Below are 22440 nucleotides of genomic sequence, written 5' to 3'. Positions count from 1 at the left end.
TTGTGGATTGCTGAAAGATGTTGCTAAAGAGCGATCCAGAGTGGGGTAAAAGCATCTTGTGTTCATGATGCGGTACTTGTTGCAATTATGAATTGCTGAAGGATTCATACGAGACAAAAAATACTGATACAAAGAGCTTTGAAGATGTAGAAGATTACTTGACAAATCTAATTAGTAGAGATCTTGTAATGATTGCTTAAGATTTGAGGTTGGGGTAAAAGCATGTGGTGTTCATTGCTTAACATGTAGTCTGGTTATGGATTGTTGAAAGATTTGTGTGGAGAAACTGATTCGAAAAGCATAGAACACGTTGCAAAGAATTACTTGATGGATCCGAAATTGTAGAAGCCTTGTTATAGTTGCTTCAGAAAAATCCAAGGGTGGGGTAAAAGCATGTTGTGTATATGATATCTTACTTGATTTAGTGACGGGTTGCTGAAGAATTTATAGCAGAAATAAATAAAGGTTGGATGAGTAGAAGATGGTTTAGAGGATCACTTGATGGATTTGATTGGTAGAAACATTGTATAAGTAGGCAAAGCATGATCCTGGCGGTCCTTTATAATAATGCATATCCATGATTTGTAACGTTTTCTGTGCTTGAAAAGCTAAACAAGAAAATTTCTGCATCGAATGACCTGTTTCCGGCCATGGATGATTTCCTTCTTTCAGTTAATTGTCATTTCTTTATATAGTTTTAGCTTCTCGTAACTCCATCTTTGCCCCTTGTTACATGATTGATTGCAGTTTACAAGCTTGCTATAGTTTGCAGATGTGTTGCCTGTACTGAAAAGTTAAAAGTCCATGTGCACTGGCTGTATTTACCTAGTACTACTAATGTTCTGAATGGAACCAGATGGTCGAAATTTATTACCTTTCGGGAGATAGAACATAGAAGAAAGTTTGGAGAACAATTTCACTTGGGCACCAAATTATTTTGTTGGATTCATTCCAAGAAGCAAAATGCGAGAATCACAAGGGTGTTTTCACCAAATCTTATAGTAAGTGTAGAAAGAAAACCGAACCCAAAAAAAAAAAAAAAATTCTGGACAAGGGTAACAATGACTGGAAATTCTGGACACAAATTTGGTTTTTGTGGGAATAAACGAAGTCACTGACAAAATCTTAAGATGTCTAGGACAAAAGATGTTTTTTTTTTTTTTTCTGATAGCTTTCGAAAACCCGAAATTGCAAGACGATATAATAACTAATGCAAATGCTGCAAATAACTTATGAGATTCAGATTACACGCAGCTTATTGTAGAGAAGATTCTCTCCTGAATTTCTTCCTGTGCTTAGTACAATTCAACACTCACAATCATATTTTGCAATATATAGCAATTACTTGAAAATTGGAATTTGATTAATTCAAAGATGAACAGAGGCAACGAGGTCTCTTAGAATCAATTGTCGACTACCATCTTGGCGCTATGATAATGTCATTATACAGAAGTTCTAAAATCTCAAGTAAACCATGATAGTACTGCCATGGCAGTGATTTAGAACTCTTAGCTCAAGTGTATGAGTTAGCTTTCGTAATTTCGAATGAAATTCCTTAGGCCGCGCTTGTGTGGAAGTTTGGTTGTATACATTAGGCATACCAAGTTGATCGCAGAAAACTGGAGAAAAGCTAAAGATGGGCAAGGAACCATCAACCATTAATGTTGGGTACAAAAGAAGAGGTGACTAGTAGCTCAGCGCTAATCTGTCGACTGGCCATAAAAAACACTAATAAAATGCTATTCTGATGTAGACAAGAATCACAAGATATCTTTCTAAGTACAAATATCACCTGCTTATATCATTTGATCATTTGATAAGTAAACATAACAAGATGGTCATCATTATATCTTTTCCCCCTTATATCATTATGATTCACTACAACAATACTAACAGATGGTCAGCATGCAAGTACAATCTTACCCCACCTTTACCTGCAGTACATGTAACATATACAAGATTCTATCCGGCCAATTACATTTCAGTACCTAACCACCACGTGAAATATGGACACCGTACTAAACCTTATGATTGAAATCCAGGAAGCTAGGTTTGGGCTGTGTACTAAAACCCGGGTTCATTGTGGACTGAGGCATGTGATGCTGTTGCTGCTGCTGGTGCTGCTCTGCCTGGTGATTGCCGAAGTGATGGAAGGTCTGAGCTTGGGAGGAATATTGTGGTCGCATTCCTCTGTTAAAATTGTTTCCGTTGGCAGTTGGTATTTGGCTAGCTGCTATCTTCAGCCGCTGCACTTCTTCTCTCAGTGTGTCATTCAGTGCTGTAGATGATGTACACAGTGAATACATCAGCGATTAGTTGTAAACATCCCAATTGCATGAATCCACCCATATTAAAACAATAACCAGGTCACTTCAGAAAAACATTCGTGCTCCATAGCGCTTTTATCTCTTGACGGTGCTTAGTGCTCTGTATTGCTTCAGTCACCAAAAGGTGCTGGGCCAGCACCTATCTTAAGGGCAACAAAAGTGCGGCATCTATTACAATACCAACCCTGATCTCTTCACCCTTAACTTTGTCATTCTTTACCTCTACAAAAAGCAGCAACAGAAAGAACAGCAGAGAAGCACACATACACACCACACTTTAGCTGCTAACAAATTCCAAGAACTAACCTTTTGTATATCAGATATAGTGCTTGGGTGTTTAATCTTCTTGTATCAGCTTGTGGACAATGTGTTTCAATTGGTCAAGATGTGTGGATATTGTTTATGCCAGTTAATACTTGGTGTGCCTGTTTTTATAGACAAGTGGGTAATTTAAGCATAGACAAGGGGTAAGGCCAATGAGCATGGGGGCCAGGAGACAGGTTCACACCTGATTCCTTTTTTGGGGGGAGGGGGGGGGGATGTGGGTCACAAGGGGTGGACAGCTAGGCAGGGCTGGCAAAAAAGTGGAGGTGGTGCTCTTTCTTCTTTTTTTTTTCCTATTTTTTTTTTCGAGGAGATTCACCGCATGAGATTGGAGCAGGGAAGCAAACTCAGGTCTAGAGGGCAGTTGTGGGTAATGCTTATTTAGGGAGATTGGTGCAGTACCATTTATCCAAGGCAAAGACATCTTTTAAAGTTGGATATAATGGAATTAGCGATCAAACTGTATTACATTGGTTGAATGAGAGAGGGGGAAATTCATGCACTAGAAACTTTTAAGGACACGGTGTTATAATGAAGTATAACCGAAAGAAAGAGATTGGGGGGGGGGGGGGTGATTTAGAATGTAATTTGAAACCGAAAAAAAAAAGATAACACAGTTGAGAGTGAAAAGAAAAGAGAAACAAAGACAGAAAAAATACAATAGAGGCATCTGCAGGATAAAACAATTTGCTTCTTCCTCTAATATGCACAATGAACCTACAACATCTTACATAATTAGAAAATATAGGCTGGTCTTACTTTCATAGTTCCCAATTTTTTTAATTTTATAAATCCAAGTCAAACATGACTCCAGCAACACTTCATTTTCGTAAGAGGTACACAGATGCGTTTATCCAAATCATTGGATTTTGGTGGGGGCTTTTTTTTTTGTGTGTGTTTTGTTGGGGGGGGGAATAGAAGTCCATGTTATGCTTACCATCTCTAAGATGTGCCTGCTGTTCCATAGCCTGTAAACGCAGCTTGAGTTCCTTGTTCTCAGCAGTTAACCCCGTTGTGTCTCTCTGCAGAACAAAAAATTACGTCAACACTAGGTATGGGTTTTCACACTTCTTCAATTTACAACTCTGATGGAAAAGAGTACTTAAAAGAACTCGTATCTGCAAAAACATATCCTTTCTTTGTAGAAGGCCCCACTTTTTCCTTTTTGACAAAAGTTCAGAATATATGGATGGACATTGTCAAATTAGATCTTTTTCTCCTCTTGAAAGTTTGGTGCTCTGCTTCTTCAATGACAATTACAACTAGAATATAACCATTCTGACTACAGAAGATGTTTATTAGTAACCATACACCATTAGAACCAATGTAACTTTTCTGTACTTTAGCTAGATGCTTTGCATTGAGAATCACCATAAGTATTGGTGAACACTGTAGATTCAAACTTGCCTTTACAGCCTCTTAGCCATAACATAAGCATAGTTTCAAGGAGGGCGGACCCCAAGGGAGGGAGAGGGGCAGTTCAAGAAAATTCAATTTTGCCTTCCATAAATAATTGAAAATTTTTAAATATGTTCCTTAAAAATTCAAACTTTTGTCCCTGAAAAAATGTAAAATAATTTTATGTTGTATACTTAGGATTAGACGTTTTATACTTAGCCCCTCAACGTAAACTTTCTGGTTCCAACCCTGGTGGAGTATACTCTACCTCCAGTCACTGCCTGAAGTGGCTGAAAAGTGTGACAAAAAAGGATCATACAAGGCTGACATGTCACTCTATATTCTGACAATTTCCAGGAAAGAAACTAAAGGACATATTTAGACAGAGAAACTCTTCGTATAAGGGAAAGATAAAATCCTTCCAGTCCTTCCCCACCACATAATCAGACATAAACCAAAAAGAAAAACTGAACAATTTTAAATTTAAATTTTCTTGCTGACTGAAACTTCTTCAAACAATTAACTTCCTTGATAGAAAGAGTCTGAGCAGATATTTAGATATGCTTCTGGTCCTCATGAAAGAAACAATTTCACAACTCAAAAGTCTTCAAGAAAAGAGGTACTACGTTTGGGGAGCTTTAATTCTAAAAATTTGGTCCACATACACGCAGATGAAGCCATTACCATGACTAGAGCAATTTTGCATCATTTAGTTTCTTTTCAATAAGGAACATAACATGGCTTTAAAGTAGAAAGACAACTGATTTGTTATTTATATGTTACCTTCAATACAATTATTTCCTCATGGTTTTTTTTTACCTTTTTTTTTCTACTCATGCTTCATTATTGAAAAGGATAAAATGCACTAAAACAGCCTAAACTAAAGGTCAGTAACACATTGCTCCCTCAGCTTCAATTGTGTCTATACGCCCTCAAGTCTTTAATTTCCACAAAAAATAGGCCAACTACTGAACTCCTTCAAATTGGTGACAGATGTATCATAAGCTATGAACATGATAAAGTTAACGTACTTAATTACCTTCTTCAATGTCCTACCCATCTTCCTTTCCCCAAAAAAACTCAGATATTGTCCTCTCCCTCAAAACCACATCAGAAAACCCAAACTCTTCCACCACATTTTTTGTGCCCGCTGCCATCTTCTTCGCCACTCTTCCTTTGCTTCATCTCCTTTCGATCTTCACTTATTCACCCAACACTATCCTACCTAGCTCGACCAGGACTATCTTGACTTCCTTCCACCAACTACCTGCCAAAACCATCTCAGAACACATTCCCCGCCCCCCTCCCCCCAAAAAAAAATCCCAACCCGAAAAAAAATTAAAAGTAAAAACAAAATCTCAGAATACTCCTGCCCATCATCCTATTTTGTTTTAAGGATTAAAAGGAGTAGATATTTGACGACTTAACTTGTCTCCAATGTGATATATCATAAATTTAGGGTGCCTAAATCATCATTGTGGTGACATACTTGTATTGCATTTTGGTCTCCTTCCTTCTTAGATTTCTGCAGCAACTTCTAATTTATTTTTATAGTTTTAAATGTGGCATGTGTCTTATGGAATTTTCCCATTATCTCTCATCTTTAATCTCAGAGGAGGAGGTGACTCCATCTTCTGAGATGAAATTGTCTTCAGCTGCTAAAAGAAGTTATTTTCTCCGAATTCAGGAAGTTACACCAGCTTGAACTAATGGAAAAAAAAAAAGATTTCTATAAAGTTTCTCAAATTGTAGACAATGAAAAAAAAAAGAAAAATTGGAGCTACAATTATTGTTGTTGGGGAATGGAAGGCAGAGGACTGAAGCAAAAAATTGAATTTTCTCTTCCATTTTTTGGTTCTTACAGGATAAGTCAAAGCGATAAAAGAACAGTAATACATTGTCTTTAAAAAACTCTTTCACTTTCTTTTAGTGTTCAAACTTTCTTAAATAATCTTTTGAATTGTCCTTTTCCTCCCTCCTTTCCTCCCAAAACAACAATATACATGTTGTACTAAACAGATAACTGAGGACCATGCACCATGCAATAGTGGTATGACATGCAAACTAGAAAGAGAAATATCACTGTAAAGTGAAGATTGACGCAAGGAACTCTAAAAGCCTATACAGAAACAGTAAGTGACAAGAAAAAACCAATCAGATTAAAGTACAAGACGAAAAAACAACATAGCTATGAAACTAAATCCTTTATATTCTCAGCACACCTTGTAATCTTACAACATCCCTTGTCAATTTATGGAGCAATACTTACTAGCAGCAACCAAACAAAATTACAAAGCTGTTGAATTAAGACCTCTATGTGAAAGAGACAATGCAAAAATGTCTGTTTCATATCTACACGATCAGACTGACCTCTGATGATAACATAAACTCCAAAATCACAACAAAGGCAACCATATGAATTAACTCAAAATGCATGTTATCCGATTTCAAGCATTTGAAATAAAATTTCCATAAGAACATAAAGACACACACCTGCAGCATTGTGACCTGTGCAGATAGCGTTGTAGCTTCTGTCTGCAGGGTTTGTACTTTCCTTTCAAGCTCACTTGTGTAGCGTATTTTCCTCTCCTTAGAACGTGCGGCAGATTGTCTATTTGCAAGAATCCTGCAATATTGCATGCGAAAGAAAACATTTTTATCCTCAAAATAGCTGTATAACACACAAAAATCTATCAAACATGCAGAAAAGAATTGATGGTTCAAACCTATAAAATAATGTATAAAGTGAGAGCACTAACATGTAAATAATTACAACTTATGTAAGCTAACGTTGATGATATAAATTTTCATTACAAATTAACTCAGGTATTGCAAGATGCTACTGTTTCTAAGAGCAAAACCAAGTACGCACTGCCTTGTCAAGTGATCATCTAACTAGACAGCTATTTTTGTTTCTATCTCTGTGTATCTGTGTATTATTGCAAGTGGTGAAATGTCACCATCTAGAGAATGACATGTGGCCAATAGTTCAAACTCTGGGTCTCATCTTGTCTTGAAGCTGGACAAAATAAACAACTTTCACCAAAAACAAGATCCCAAAAAAAAGGAAACACAAGAAGAAAAGAATCAGATACATATTGAAAAGATTATTAGAAATGAAATTAGTCTCTGTTTGGTTCTCTATCAGAATCATTGGAATTATATTAAATGAGAAAGTAGCCAAAATTTCTTCATTAAGCAACTCCAATCCACCAAGAGGAACCAAACACAGGCTAACAAATATCTACTCGAATAATTATTTCAAAACAATAAAATACCTCACAAACCATATCACATCCCAAATTTAAGAGCCCCCAGAAAAAAAAATAAATAAATAAAAGGCTCCCATAAATAACATTCAAAATATTGATACCAGAAAAAAAATGTAAATGAACAAAACTCGAAAATATAAAATCGAACTGAAATAAATGAAAAAAGAATACAAAAAAAATTTTAAAAAGTTGCAACCTTTTAGCTCTTTTAGGATCAATCAAAGCAAGTTCTTGGAGTCTATCTGCTCCCGCGGTCTTCTTATCAGAATCCGCCATCATAGCTTCAAACGACGTCGTCATGGCCGAAGCAAAAGACGACGACCCATCCATGGAACTACTATGCCTATGACGAGGGCCCAAGGGCGCCCCCGAACCCGCAGCCGCGGACCCTCCTCCGCCGACCCCGTCGGCGGAGGAGGACGACGAGGCACCAAAATTCAAACCCTCGAAGAAGTCAGCGTCCACGGATAAGCTCCTGAAATGACTTTTCTCAATAAGCCTAGCAGGCTGAGCCTGAGCCCGGCCCGACTCATTGTTGTTTGGCTGAAGCTGGGTAGCATCTGACGAAAGAGAAGGACCTGGAGGGAGGTCGAAGACGACGACATCGTCTAAGAGGATATCGTCGTCCAGGTCAGGGAAGCGGAAGAAAGTCTCGGATTGGGCTCGGCGGTGGTGGGCTCCTCGGTTGGGAGTGTCTGGCATTTGGTCCAGGTCAACAGCGTTGTGGGCCGTTATGGGCTTTCCGGTGAACTTGGGTTCCATCATCACTAACAAAAAAATGACCACCCAAGGTGGTTCACGCTGGTCGGGGGTGGTGGTGGTGGCGGCGGTGGTGATGGTGGAGAGAAATTGGCTAAGCAGTCAAACTATTCGAGGGTCTTATTACTACTACCAAGGTACCAAGGCGGAGTGAAGAGTAAGGGAATAGTAGTTATTTGACAAGTAGCAATAGCAAGCCATCTTTCTTCAAAAAAAAAAAAATAATAAATCTTATATACTGTTTGTTTGTGTACAAACTATCATCGTTGAATTTATGATATATGTGTAAAAATTTAATTTCAAATTCAAATTTTACATAATTGACAGTGTAAGAAAAATTAATTCAAAAAAAATTTATATTTTTTTCGTGAACACATACCTTAATTAAATTTTTATCTTATATATACAAAAATTCTGAAAAATATCAATTCAAACAAATTTAAAAAAAAGGGAGGATTGGTCTTTTTTTTCAGAAGCTGAAAATAACACACACACATAATTAGAACAAACACAGCAGTTAATGAATAAATCCTTTTTTTCAGAAGGGGGTTGGTCACTTGATCGAAAATAACAGTTAAAATTTTTTTAAATTTTGAAAAATGGAGTTATATTAAGATTGGAGGATTGACTAAAAGGGTCATGTGGGGCCACTCTTTAAGGGTTGTTGGGATGATGCAACTGGATTAGGGCAGTTGGCAGTTTAGGAGAGGCCTAGAGGACTTTCCTGTTCATGAACATTGGGTGGAATTTGGTCATCGGTCATCAGTGCTGGGACGGGAAAAACGGCTCAGACAAGACAGAACAACAAAAGTTTTCTTGGGGAAAGGGTCCGGGTAGCGAATCGTTCCGTTCGGACACCTAGTGACTAATCCTAGTACTTGCCTTGGAGATTGTCAGAGGAGAAAATTGCAATTTTGGTATCAAACGTTTGGGGTAACAACATATTAATGGTGTGTTTGGATTTCAATTTTCAAAGAAAAATTGCTACGTTTTTCTGTGTACACATTTTTCAATCGCTTTTTTACGTCACATATATCAAATCGTTATAATAATTTTTCTATAAAAAAATTCATAAAAATAAAGATTTGGACAAAAATAAATATGGCGCTAAATGTTTCAATTTCTAAACACATTTAGTCCAATTGATTAATTTTGGTATATTAGTTTTGGAATCCAATCATATAAGTAGCATGTGCCAACCTCTAAATTCAGGGAAAAAAATTAGGAAAAAGGAAAAAAGAATTAATTGTTCTAAACAATAATCTATAATTAAAGGGCACGAATTACTCGCATGCACAATAGTCATATAGGGTAAAGACTAATTACTGCCCTTTAATCACAAATTATGGCCACCAACATTTTTTTCTTTTCTCTTTTTTTTGTAAAAAAAAAATTTAGCCACTAGCGCTTGCTATTGATGTAATCGAATTCTATTAATAATTTGCCAAAACCAATCAATTGGACTACATATGGTTAGAAATTGAAACATTTGGACTAGATTTGCTTTCGTCAAAATTTTAAGGACTCAAATCGCCAATGTCCCAAATATTTGTCATCAAAACTGCAATTTTCTCAATGTTATAATTATGCTCGTTAGGAACACAAGTGTTTACGTAAGTGTCTACATCAAAAACAAAAAGAAAACAAGATTTAGTACTCCCTCCGTCCCACTTTGATAGTCCTGATTTGATTTTCACACAGTTTAAAAAAAAGTAGTTAACTTTTTTGGAACAATCAATTTAGGTAACTATTTTCCTAAAATACCCTCACATTAATTAGAGTACAACTTTATAGGAACTTGAATTGATGGTAAAAAAAGAATAAACTCTCATTAAATGGGGTAGGTTTATAATAACAACAACTTACATTGAATAAGGAAATTTTAGGAAAATTAAAATATAACTATATTCTTCAATTGGAAAGTGGACTATAATTTGAGACAGATGGAAAAGGAAAACAGGACTATCAAAGTGGAACGGAGGGAGTACCTTTTTTTTTTTGAGAAAAACAAAAGAGTTAGTACTAGTACTTTAATATAGAGGCGTTTGTTTGGTTTCTTTGGTGAATGACTATGCGTATTGCACTTTGCTCCTTTTTTTTTTTTTTTTTGCAAAGAAAAAGAAGGATGGGATTTAAGAAGTGAAAATGGGGAGGGAGAGAATTGACCCAAAAAAATAAAAATATAAAACAATGAGTAAATCTTTCCTACACTGATTGTATATACACTATCATCGTTAGATTCATGACATATGTGCAAAAATTGAATTTCAAATTTAAATTTTATATAGTTGTCATTCATCCAATACTGATAGTATATACACTATCAATGTAGAAAAGATTAATTCATAAAAAATATATTTGTTTAAGTTATAACAAAATAAAAATAGCAATCCATTCTTTTGACACAAAAGCATCGTACAACTCAGTAGAATTGGGCATTTGGATTGGCAGTGTTTTGGAGGAGAGTTTGGGGACATATGAACAGAAGACTAGAGGATTTGCATGATGAAGAGGACTATGAGAGTACTCGGTAAAGGAAATATAATAAAACGAAAGAAAATAGGTTTATGAGATTAACGGCTTCCAAAAGAAATATACAATTATATGGAATGGGATTATTTGGAAAAAAAAAATTTATTTGAAGTAATAATATAGTACCTTTTGTGGTGTAATGCACGTGAGTAGGGGTGGCAATTTTCGACACGACCTGAAAACACGACACGAACCTAACACGAAATTAATGGGTTTGGGTTGAGGTTTCGGGAATTCGGGTCAGAATCGGGTTGGACCCGATGAACCCGAAAAGAAAACAGGTCGATTTCGGGTCAACCCGTAGTGACCTGATATGGCCCGATATGACCCGTTTACGAATTAAAAATAATTTAATAAACATAAAAATAATTTTATCTAACTAAACTAAGTTATTCTTTTTTTCAAAGGCATTAATTACTTAATCCTAAATGAATTTATTTAATTTGTGTGAAGTTGAAATTATTATATTTGGACAAATAATATATTATATTATTTTTTACTTTTATATTGTTTTAATTTATTTTATATTTTGTTTGGGATAAAACACTTTTACGGTGTTTAATTTATTTTAGATTTGGTTTGGAATTATTTATTTAAATTTTTATTACTTGATTATGTAATTAGTTTTGTGAGAAATTGATTTTATTAGAAATTACAGTGATAAATTAATAAATTAAAATTAAGTTTCGAGTCGACCCGCCAACCCGTCAACCTGAAATTTTCGGGTTCGGGTCAGCATACCTGACCCGTCACGGGTTGGCGGGTCGGGTTCGGGTCAACAGATTTTCTGACGGGTCGGGTCAGACCCGACCCGCCAACCTGATTTAGACCCGAATTGCCACCCCTACACGTGAGATAAAAAATTGTATTTAAAATGTAACTAGAATAATATTTACAAATTTTTTTCCTAAATTGTACTATCCAAACGGACTCATGAGTGAATTTGATGGATTTGCGAGAGCCTAGGGCATCAATTACTCTTTGTAAGTCTTAAGCTCACAAGGAAGAAAATCTCAGGCTTGATGAGCATCAATGTACAGTACTTATAGGTTAAATCTCAAGTTCGACCCTTTTTTTTTTCTTGCATCAAACGATATGTCTATAACAGATGGAATCTATCTGGAAATCCATCAAGCGAATCTGATAAAAAAGAAGAAAAGAATTTAACTATAGTTATTCTTAAAGCGTAAAGTAGAGATGGAGAAAGCGCATTCCAACAAGCAAGAAAGAAAATGTCTTGATAATCTCTACTATTGAGCAGCTCGGTTGGTCACGGAAGCCTCTTTAAGAACTGTTGTCCAGTCCCACCAGGTTTTGAGTCCCATGGTTACCGTGTTCGAGAGGATGGGGCCTCTCCTCTCGGGCCGCAGGGGATTAATCGGGTCAAAGGCCCCGATTACCCCTGCGTCAGAAAAAAAAAAAAAAAAGGTAGTATTTGGTTAAAGCATTGAAATGGTAATCTTGTGTATCTTTTTACATGTAATACAAGGATCCAACGAATGAAAATGCTGCGAAACAAGTGAAGGCTATAAATTACAAATTTTTGGCCCGTGCTAGAATGAGATTTTTTTTTACTAGAAAAAAAATTTGATAACATGACCTCTTTGAAGAAGTTAAAGAGGGTGAAAAGAATAATTTGGTATTAATTTCAATCAAATTTTAGTTCTGACAGGGCTAGAGATTATTTACAGTTGGTTCAATCGGACAGTGTGTCTTACGGTTGATAATGCAAATGGAGTTGATTTGTAATTGAATGAATGGAATTGATTGTGAGATACAACTTTTAGTGAATGATAAAAGTTAGTTATATTTCCAAACATTTTTATTTAAATTTGTTAGTTTAGTGTCTTCAATTTTTGATATCGAAAATTTTCATCTTTCGAATATTTTGCAATGAGATCAATAGGTGAGTACTAAAACATGACCAAAAAAAAAATATCACAGGGCTCGTATGTGAAGTTCTTATCCTAAGGGATTTAGCCCCAAGTTTTGGTGAAATGTTGATCGTTTATGGACAAGTGCAAGAAGATTTTTAGTGAAGGACCTAAAATATCTTGTTGGAGCTCATTTGTTTGTCAACTTTATTTAAGAAAGAAGAAGGCAATACGAGTACATTGTGCAATACACGATTTTTGCACTCATATGAGTGTGTACTATTCTTTCCACTTTCTTTTACTAGCAATAATGCATGTGCAATGCACAAAACAAATATACTTCTTTTTTTCCTAATAAAGCACTAAAGTAATTCTTTTTCAAAAAAATATCTTCCCGAAAAATTACAATCCAAATGGAGTCTAACACTTTTTCTTGTACTCTTGGTAGGTTAATAGAGGCTTGTAATACTTTGACAAAAAAAAAAAAAAAAAAATAGAGGCTTGTAATACCAATCATTTTTTTTTCTGGAGATCAAAAAGTAAATAGTCTATCCTATAATTCTTGATGCCTAGATTATGGAGATAGCAAGAAAGCACGAGCAAAGACCTATTTTCCTTCTTTAAAGTAGGACTTCACTATTGTATAAAGGAACCTTAATCTAAATCCTATGATGGTTATCTATACCGATCTTTCTTCCACTTTTTTTTTTTTTTTTTTTTTTTTTTTGGGGTCACATCAAGGATTCTTTTACTCTTGGTTGCTACATATATCAATTCATATTGCATCCACCGTTTTGTTTTTTAGACCATTACATGTTATTTAATAAGTCTCACAAGCTTTTTATTCATGGGTCTGTCTAACAGGTGTTTATTAGGCACTTGTTAAGATATAGTTCAGATGTTATATTTTTAAAAATGTAAATTAATTAGAAAAAGAAAATAAATATAAGGGAGATTATGTAAGATTAAATAGGAAAAGTATATAAATACAAAGGAGAGTGATAATTAATTTTTTTTAAAAAAAGAATGTAATAATTGTTAGTATGTGTATATATATAGTAAGTTAGATGAATTTTAATGTTTTGGGTTTCGGTACCCATTAGAAAAATTATTGATTGATTTATTTATTTTTGGAAAACTTCCAAAAAAAAATGAAATATATTGTTAGATAAGATATTGAAGGGGGATTTATTTAGTCACTTAACGCACACAACCTACATGGCATGCGGTGGACGTATGGACAGTCTTGGGCCGCTTGATATGGGCTGCTCTTCAAGTGGAGAAGCTCCTGGGAAGACGATCATTTCTTCATCCGAGCTTGTAAAACTTTAGAAGCTCCAATTTTCACTTTAGCCCCGTAAGATTTCATTCATGTCAAATTGCACCTCATTGCCACCAAAAACTCATACACTAATGTGCTATGCTAATCATGTTTATGATTATAATATAAAATGTAAATTGAAAGTCTGAATTTTAGCTTGAAGCCTTGAACCATTCATAAAAAAATGCATACACTTCTCGTAATCCGATTTTACGCATGTTATGTTCTATAATTGTGTTAATTAGGTTTTTTTAATTTCTTCTGTATTCGTTATGGTTGGCTAATTAATCTAACCTCAGTTCACAAACAAATGATGGGTTTGTTTGGATGGTAAGTTATTTGGGATATTTTTACTGTAGCACTTTTTGTGATGTGATGTATGTGAGATAAAAAGGTAATTGAGAAGATAAAAAGGTGTATTGAAAATTGTAATAATGATGTAAACAAATAAAATTGGGGAAATAATGTTCAATCCAATTGCATAATACCAGGTTTAATATAGAATTCAAGTATGAGCAAGATTTGTACAAAGTGCTGCTACTAAAGATGTGAACTAAACGTAAATATCAACTAAAAATTGAATCTATTATTTCTATATAGTCGATCAAGGATGTCCATGAAGCCTAATGACATATCCAAAATCAATGAAAAACTACTAAAGAATAACTAAATATCACAACTTTTACACGAACAAGAAAGGAATCAACGCTAAGAATTTAACTTTCTAAACGGTACACATAAGGAAATGTATGAAATTGACGTTCAGCAAAAGTATGAGCAAAACGAATCTCGCTGGAGATCAACAAAAAGGATAACCGAGGCTGTACAACACATCTAGGTCTACAGCAAATTATATAAAGAGTTATAGAAATATTCTCAATTGCCTCTCACGTTATGTGCACTTTGCAGAGAACATAAACCACAATGGTAGGTAAGTATTCCTTCGGATAAGGAAGATAATCTATGTAGAATGACAATGTATCCACAAATTATGCGTCTTGATCTAGTTCTAGAATGTAATAATTGTGCTTGAAGCTTGATTTCCCCATGAACCAAAACAGTTGGGATCCTCTATGGCACTACTCGGTGTCAAATCCAGTGCCAATCCCACTTATCACGTGATGGTAGAAGAATTTTAAATAAATAGCACATGACAAATTAAATAAACAGAACACTTGACATAAATATAGAAGTGACACTGAATTGCCACTGGAAAAGTGGCACTGAGGATCCAGTGTGAAACCAAAATGTCATGAACCGGATCCACTATAGCTTAAAATTGTGCATAAATTAAGGAACAATTGCAAAGGTGAAAAAGGAAATACAAAAGAGCAAGACAATGGCTTGTAAGGAAAATGTCACCTCAATGTCCAGAATGGGAAGCCAAGGTCATGCACTGTCTACCCTCTAGTGAAGTTGGGAAAAGAGAATATTCCTCGTGCACTTGAAGAGCACTAGAAACTTGAAACACTAAATTAATAATTGGTTAAGCTTTTACAATTACACAACTTGAAGATATTGCACCTATTGTTTTTTAGCACTCCTTTACTGAATGGATAGATGAACTGCTATGACCATCTACTTCATCATGTCAAGTAAGACGAATGATCATTTCTGACTCTACCATATTCTTGTCCTCAATTCCTTTTATTGAACCTAATGAGTGCTTGATCCATAGATCCACATATTTCTTGGTACAATGATAAACTTCTCATTAAATTGTATGACCAACCGCCATTTGGTTTCATGTGCAGTAATATCCAGAAGCTAAAAAAAAAAGAAAAAGAAAAAGGGCAATAGCGCAGTTTAGGACATCCCTCTTCGTTGGTAGTAGTAATACAGGGAGAAAGTAAATGGGCAGATGAACTTCTATGACCATCTACACCATCATGCCGAGTAAGACGAAGAATCTCTTCTGATTCTACCATGTTCTTGTCCTTCATTTTTGGTTGGAGGAAGCTAGTTGAGATCAAACAGAAAATTCCTCTTGTCGAATCTAAGATCCACTGTGAAGTTAATTATTTCGCCAACCCAATCTTAATATTTTTTTGGTACAATGATGAGCTTCTCACTTCTTGTACCAGTCACAGTTTGGTTTCATGTGCAGTAATTCTCAAGAAGTTAAGAGAGTTTTGGATTTCCCACTTCGTTGGAAGTAGTAAGAAAGTTAGATTTTTTTATTTTTTTTAATGGAAGAAGTGATTTTTAACAAAAATTAGAAAGAGGAGACACAATGATGATTGTATTGATGGACATTTTTTTTTTTTTTGGTACTCATGGACCAAAACAATGATGAATGTATTGATGGACAAAAAGAATGTTGATTAGACGAGCCTTTTAATTTGGTTTCTGATGTACGTTTTCGTTCAACTTTTGCAAAGTATATGATTCTCTACCATATTCTACATGTCATATCATCTGATTCAAACCATATTTACAAGTTTAAGCTTTCTGTGTTTTCCTTTATAGTTGTAGAACGTGTTTGTTGTGTGCATATATCTTGTTCTTTGTTTTTTTCTGAAATTTTCGGAGCTTGCATTGTGCAGATGCAAACATTCGCAACACAGGAATGTGACCAACGGCTTTAGTTGACGGAAGGGATGTCCTGAAAATGGCAGAGTTTTCCTCCTGTTATGCCTCTGACGCTCAAGTCAGTAAGAGGTTTCAATAGAAAAAAGTTGAAGAAAGAAGAAAGCTAATGTTTTTTTCTTTTAATTTCTCCCAAAAAACAAGTGCTTACCTTTAACTTTAAGATCAGAGGGTCTTTCATCTCCGAGTCCTTGGGATCAGTGCATAGTTATCATGAATATCCTTTCTCTCAATGAACATTGGTTTGGGGGAGTGCGGCAATCGTGTAACTATTATACTATCAAAGGCTTTTCCAAGCTTTGACTGCTTTAAAGATTGCATCCCATGAATCTCTATATTGTCATTATTTTGAAACTTTTTTATTGATATATTTTGCAAATATGTATTTTAATTATCTTTTCATTTCACATACATTAAATTATACAAAGTTTTACGTACGATGTTTTGCTTTTCTCAAAGTGATTCGAAAAGAGTGCAATGTCATTGAAGAATACGTGAAGCTTTTGTGATCTATGTATTCATGAGATGAATTCCACAACGTTGAATAAGAAAACATGATGCAAATTCAGGGTTCTGATAGATTACTTTGTTTTCTTTTTCTTTCTCTTTTTTTCCGAATCTGCCAAAGCAAGATATCTTTGTGTCTATTCGTGCAATTTCAAAATGATTCATTGCATCAATTCCACAATAAGACAAGACGTTATCACTCCAATTATCGTGTAACCTGAAAGGCCAAACAGATGAAAAGTTGGAGCCCAGAGGCCAGAATCCTCCAATAATCTTCATATTTTATGTGAGAAAATTATACGGACTAAAGTGTACACCACAACATTAGGATTAATCTGAACCGAATAAGATAAACAAAGTTGGTGGCATTCGTGTGGATTCCACACTCCTCCCCATTTACTAATAATTTCTGAGTCCCACTTTTCTGCATTAACTTAGTGCTATCCTCTTCAGCAATCCATCTAGAGTTTATTGGTTGGATTTAAGGGCCAGCAAGCAAATGCATGAATTTTTTAAACGACCCTAAATTACTGCAGTGTAGACCAAGAAAAAATTATGCTCGAATGATGAGAGTGGACAGTAAAAAGTTAGTGTTATGTTTCTTGAAATTTCTTGTCGATTACACCCCAGGACTAGGGCTGCAAACGAGCCGAGTCAAGTCGAGTCTTGGTCTAATCGAGCCGAGCCTCGACATAATTTCATTGAATTCGAACTCCAACTCGAGCTCGACGAGCTGACAATTCCAAGCTCGAGCTCGAACTCGACTTGATTCGAGTCAAGCTCGAGCTCGAGCTCGAACTCGAAAAAAATAAAAAATAAAAAATTTATTTTTAAAAAATAAATAAAATAATATTTTTTTCTTAATAAATAATAAAATATTAAGGATATATATGTAATTTTACTATTAAAATTACAAATATATAAAAAATATATATACTTAAAATAAAAATATATATATATATACTTAAAATAAAAAAATAAAAATATATATATACTTAAAATAAAAAAAATAAAAATATATATATATATACTTAAAATAAAAAAATAAAAAATATATATATACTTAAAATAAAAAAAAAATAAAAAATATATATATATATATATACTTGAGCTCGCTCGCGAACTAACGAGCTTAATATTTTGAGTTCGAGTTCGAGCTCGATTTCGACTCAAGCCAGCTCGAACTCGACTCGAGCTCGATATTGATCAAGTTCGAGTCGAGCTTGACTCGAACTGCTCGCGAACGGGTCGATTCGTTTGCAACCCTATCCAGGACTAGGAGTGGACCTTGTTGTGTACGCTGTACAGGGTTTCTGATTTTGGTACTGTACAATGTTTTCCTGTGGGATTCCCTGAAAAAGAATTAGGTATCAATAATAATGAAGTAGTTGAATATAACTGTCCAACTTGTTATTTATAGAATATACAAGGATTGGTCAAAACATACAAATCAGGAACGTACGTGAATCGAAGTCAAACAAAATGACTTATCTGATGGCAGTAGTTTCAAATGATATATTTTGGTTGGAAAACTCGATGAAAGCCATTAATGGACAATTCAGTTCTATTTACCAATATTATTATCTAAGTAGTAGTTTTCTCAAAATCCATCTAACTATGAAAGAAAATGATAGCTAAGGTGCAATATTTTCACCTAAGTTATACTAGCTTATGGTCCATTGGCGACCACTGCTTCCACTCTTTAATCCCCAGGGCAAATGAGACGCAGATGATAATCATAAATGCATGTGGTAATAATATTGATATTGACAGTATCAATATTCATCTGGATGTTGTTTTGCACTCATGTAGCAAGGTTGATTAGTTCCTAACTTGACAATGACTCAGACCTACAATATGCAAAGCAACTATATATGTGCCAGGATTCCCAAACATTGTACAGGGGATAGCATATCTAGTGATGGAGGCCGAATATGAAAAGGCATATATACGAGTATATACAAAGAGCTCGAATGGTCATGTTATTCTTCAAGAAAATAAAATAGATGTAATTCGTAATTCTCCTACCATGGTTAGCAATATCGGCCGATTTCGATACGAATCGGTCGATTTGTAATCGAAACGGTGGGAACAGATATGATGTCTAGTCGTAATTGGAACAGAGAGGACAAGTACGATACTGATTCCTAAATCACGGATATTATTGTATTCGCGACGACTCGCTCTGACTCAGCCGATTCAAATCCATGATGCAAGGTATCGGCCAATATATCCGAATTCACTCAGAATCAATTCAAATATTTTTTCAGATTGTGTTTTTTTTTTGTATTTTTTAATTTTAGCAATTTTTTAGATTTTTTGAAAATTTTTATGTGCTATATTGTGCGATCACCCGATATTCAACCGATATGCAGCGACGGATGTGAAACAACCAAGACTATGACGTGAACGTGACCCGCGACAGCAAACCATGCTCCTACCCCTTCTCAAAAACAAAAGAAGAATTCCGAAATCTTGAGGCTTGGCAGATACCACAAGCAGTCCCTTACTTACCACGATTCTATCACTACACATACATTACATGTGATCAACGCAATGATGCAGGAAACTTGTCCTTTTGGACCATATAACAGAAGAAACTGATCAAAAAGCCAAAAGGGCTTGTAACACTTATCTCATTCTTCCGTTTCTTGCAAGGTGTAGTAGTCATGCTTTTGCAATGTGGCGGCTAAACTAACTTAATCTACAAACGTTAATCTTCAACTATAAAACAAGCTCAATCCTTCTGCTTCTTTTTCTTGTATTTCATCCTCTTTCGCCACTTCTCCTCAATCATTGTACGGTAATTTCTTGAATGTTATGTCTACTTACTATTACGAATTCTGTTCCACCTGTCATTTCTTGTTAGTGTCAATTCTGGTCAGTACCATTTTGTTCAGACCAATGACCGACATAGAGGATCTAAGGCAGCATCCAATATTCATCAGGACTGAGCCATATCTTGTATGTGATTGTGTTTTTGGCCAACAAGAACAGGTAGATCATCTTGATAAGATATTAGCAAATTTTCTTCACTATATAAAGCAACTTCATCGTCTTCTTTTTTATTGCACAAAGGCGTTGTTATCTTCCCATAAAGGCTTTGCCACCTTAGTGAAAAAATCCCACTTTTGCCTCCACTAGTGAAAGAAAAGCCTCTGTTTTCGCCTATAAATAGCGGACTTTAAGGCGTGTGTCCACCACAGTCTCTAGCTCATCTTCCCTCTTCAATATTCCTTCTTTCTTGCTAACTGAGATTAGCTCGTCCTTGCTGATAATGGCTTCCAATCACACAACTCCTCAGGATGCTAAACTTTCCTTCTCTGCCAATGATGTTGAACGTCAAATGGGCCATGAAATCAAACAAAAGGACATTAATTACTCGAAAAGGGCACAATGGCTCCGGGCAGCAGTCCTAGGAGCCAATGATGGATTGGTTTCCACGGCTTCCTTAATGATGGGAGTTGGAGCAGTTAAACCAGACATCAAAACCATGATCCTAACTGGATTTGCTGGTTTAGTAGCAGGGGCATGTTCCATGGCCATCGGGGAATTTGTCTCCGTTTACTCGCAACTTGACATAGAGGTGGCTCAAATGGAGAGAGACAACAGAAAGGCGATCACTATGCAGAGACAAGAGGCAGAAGAAGAAGAGGGAGATAAGGAGAGTTTGCCAAATCCATTACAAGCGGCAGTGGCATCAGCTCTTGCATTTTCAGTAGGTGCACTGGTTCCACTGCTTGCTGCATCATTCATAAGGGAATATAAGCTGAGACTTGGTGCGATCGTTGCAGCAGTTACTGCTGCTTTAGTATTGTTTGGATGGTTAGGGGCTGTATTAGGGAAGGCACCAAGAATAAGGTCCTCAGCTAGGGTTCTTTTTGGAGGTTGGCTGGCTATGGCCATAACATTTGGCTTGACAAAATTGATTGGCTCTAGTGGGCTGTAAATTAGAGTTAATCAAACTCGCTTCTTTTTCTTTTTCCTTTTTTTTGTTTTTTTTTTCTTTTGCAATCTTTACATCATGTATAATTGTGCTACCTTTTCTTGTGTATCAAGTCTTTTGATTTGAATAAGTTATTGCCATGCATCCAATGAATCTAGTGGATCCTAGTCCAAGAATATTTCTTGCTAAACACAAGTCTCTTTTGTGGTAGACACTTTCTTTATCCAATATATCTTTCTTTTCTTGGTAACGAGATGGAGGAGTCCGGTTCAATTTGATAGTCACAAGAGACGCTCTTACAGTCTTACTACTTTGCAGCAAGCCCTTTGCTAGGAGGGACTTCAGTTTTCTATCCCTAAAAAGGTCAGTTCAATAATAGCAAGAATACTTATAAGAATAAGATGCTTAATATCAATTAAGCGGCCAGAAAGTGCATAGTTTTTAGGATTCACTTTACCTCATTTTTAGTCTTTTCCCCCCTTGACGCAAGAAACCAGTTGATTGCTAAATTGAGGCTTCCTTTTACTGGTTTATATTCGCAATGCAGATTTGGAAATCAGCAAAAACGAATGGTCGCACTGGTAGTCAAATGCAAATTAAGGTAAAAGTAGATGTGATGCCTTTGATCTGCTAAAACTATTTCCAATCTGGATCATCAAGAATGTTTTGACTTCAAAATGTGACCAACCAGTTTGGTCAGTAACATGGTTGTCAAAATTGCTATCCGAATCATAGGATCGATCAGCAAAATCGATCCGGATTGTAGATATAATTAAAAATTGCCTTAATATGCATATGATCGTTAGAATCGTTAGTGGGATCGTAGGATCATACGATCCTCTGAATTTTTGAAAATTTTATAAATGTAGGGCTAAATTTTGAACTAAATGAGAACATTTGGAGCAGGTATCAAAGAATTAGATCCTTTAATTATAATGTTGCAACAATTTTTGTCTCAAAAACAAAAGCTACAACAAAAAAGGTTTCGGGAACAAATTAATGAAACAAATAGAAACAAAGTCACAAAGGATGAAAAGAGAGAAAGCATCTTTGGTTTTTCCCCATCTCCATTCCAAACTTCTTTCCCATCTAGATTTCAATAAATTTTCACAAAATTTTGCCAATCTCCCATCCCAAATTCTCTATTGTCATTGTATCCTTGTCTAAGTTCAAGGAATTTCCAGCAGAAGAAGTCGCCCAATGAAAATAACCGCGAGTACCCGTAACTCCTAATTTGATTGTTTCTTTTAATTATACTTATCAACTATATATGTATACTAAATGTTTGTACTATCAACTGTTAAGGTGGGTTGTATTCTTATTTCTGACAGGATGTCCGGACCTTTTTTTTCATTTTGGGGTTCCGTTGCTTTTCTTTCTTTTTTTTGTGTGGTTATTTTGTGACATTAAAATATATATAGTTGTGGATTTCATTCTAGTGCTTGTTTCTAATATTTGCTGTCCTTGTATTACTTAATATTCTTGTGAATTGTATCTAAAGTTGTGTCAATGGTATTTATTCTTCTATATTGATCTGGGTTTTACTAATAATCTATCAATGGTGTTTATTCTTCTATGTTGGTCTGGATTT

General features: G+C 35.3%; 2 protein-coding genes across 2 annotated transcripts; one reads left to right on the top strand and one right to left on the bottom strand.

Annotated features, from left to right (window-relative positions):
- Positions 1 to 1713: 1713 nt before the first annotated feature.
- Positions 1714 to 8253, bottom strand: LOC113750111 (transcription factor VIP1). Its single transcript, XM_027294049.1, has 4 exons — positions 7518 to 8253; positions 6543 to 6675; positions 3589 to 3673; positions 1714 to 2278 (listed from the first exon to the last, which is right to left on the bottom strand). Exons 1-4 carry the CDS (start codon positions 8084 to 8086, stop codon positions 2019 to 2021), a joined length of 1047 nt encoding a protein of 348 aa, XP_027149850.1. The 5' UTR covers positions 8087 to 8253; the 3' UTR covers positions 1714 to 2018.
- An 11865-nt stretch (positions 8254 to 20118) lies between these two features.
- On the top strand, positions 20119 to 21006 carry LOC113749925 (vacuolar iron transporter homolog 2-like). Its single transcript, XM_027293803.1, has one exon. The coding sequence runs from the start codon at positions 20181 to 20183 to the stop codon at positions 20850 to 20852; it is 672 nt and encodes a 223-aa protein (XP_027149604.1). The 5' UTR covers positions 20119 to 20180; the 3' UTR covers positions 20853 to 21006.
- The last annotated feature ends 1434 nt before the right edge of the window (positions 21007 to 22440 follow it).

The sequence above is a fragment of the Coffea eugenioides genome, chromosome 10, assembly GCF_003713205.1.
Source record: "Coffea eugenioides isolate CCC68of chromosome 10, Ceug_1.0, whole genome shotgun sequence".
In the NCBI taxonomy this organism is placed as follows: domain Eukaryota; kingdom Viridiplantae; phylum Streptophyta; class Magnoliopsida; order Gentianales; family Rubiaceae; genus Coffea; species Coffea eugenioides.
This window is presented reverse-complemented; position numbering and strand designations above follow the sequence as displayed.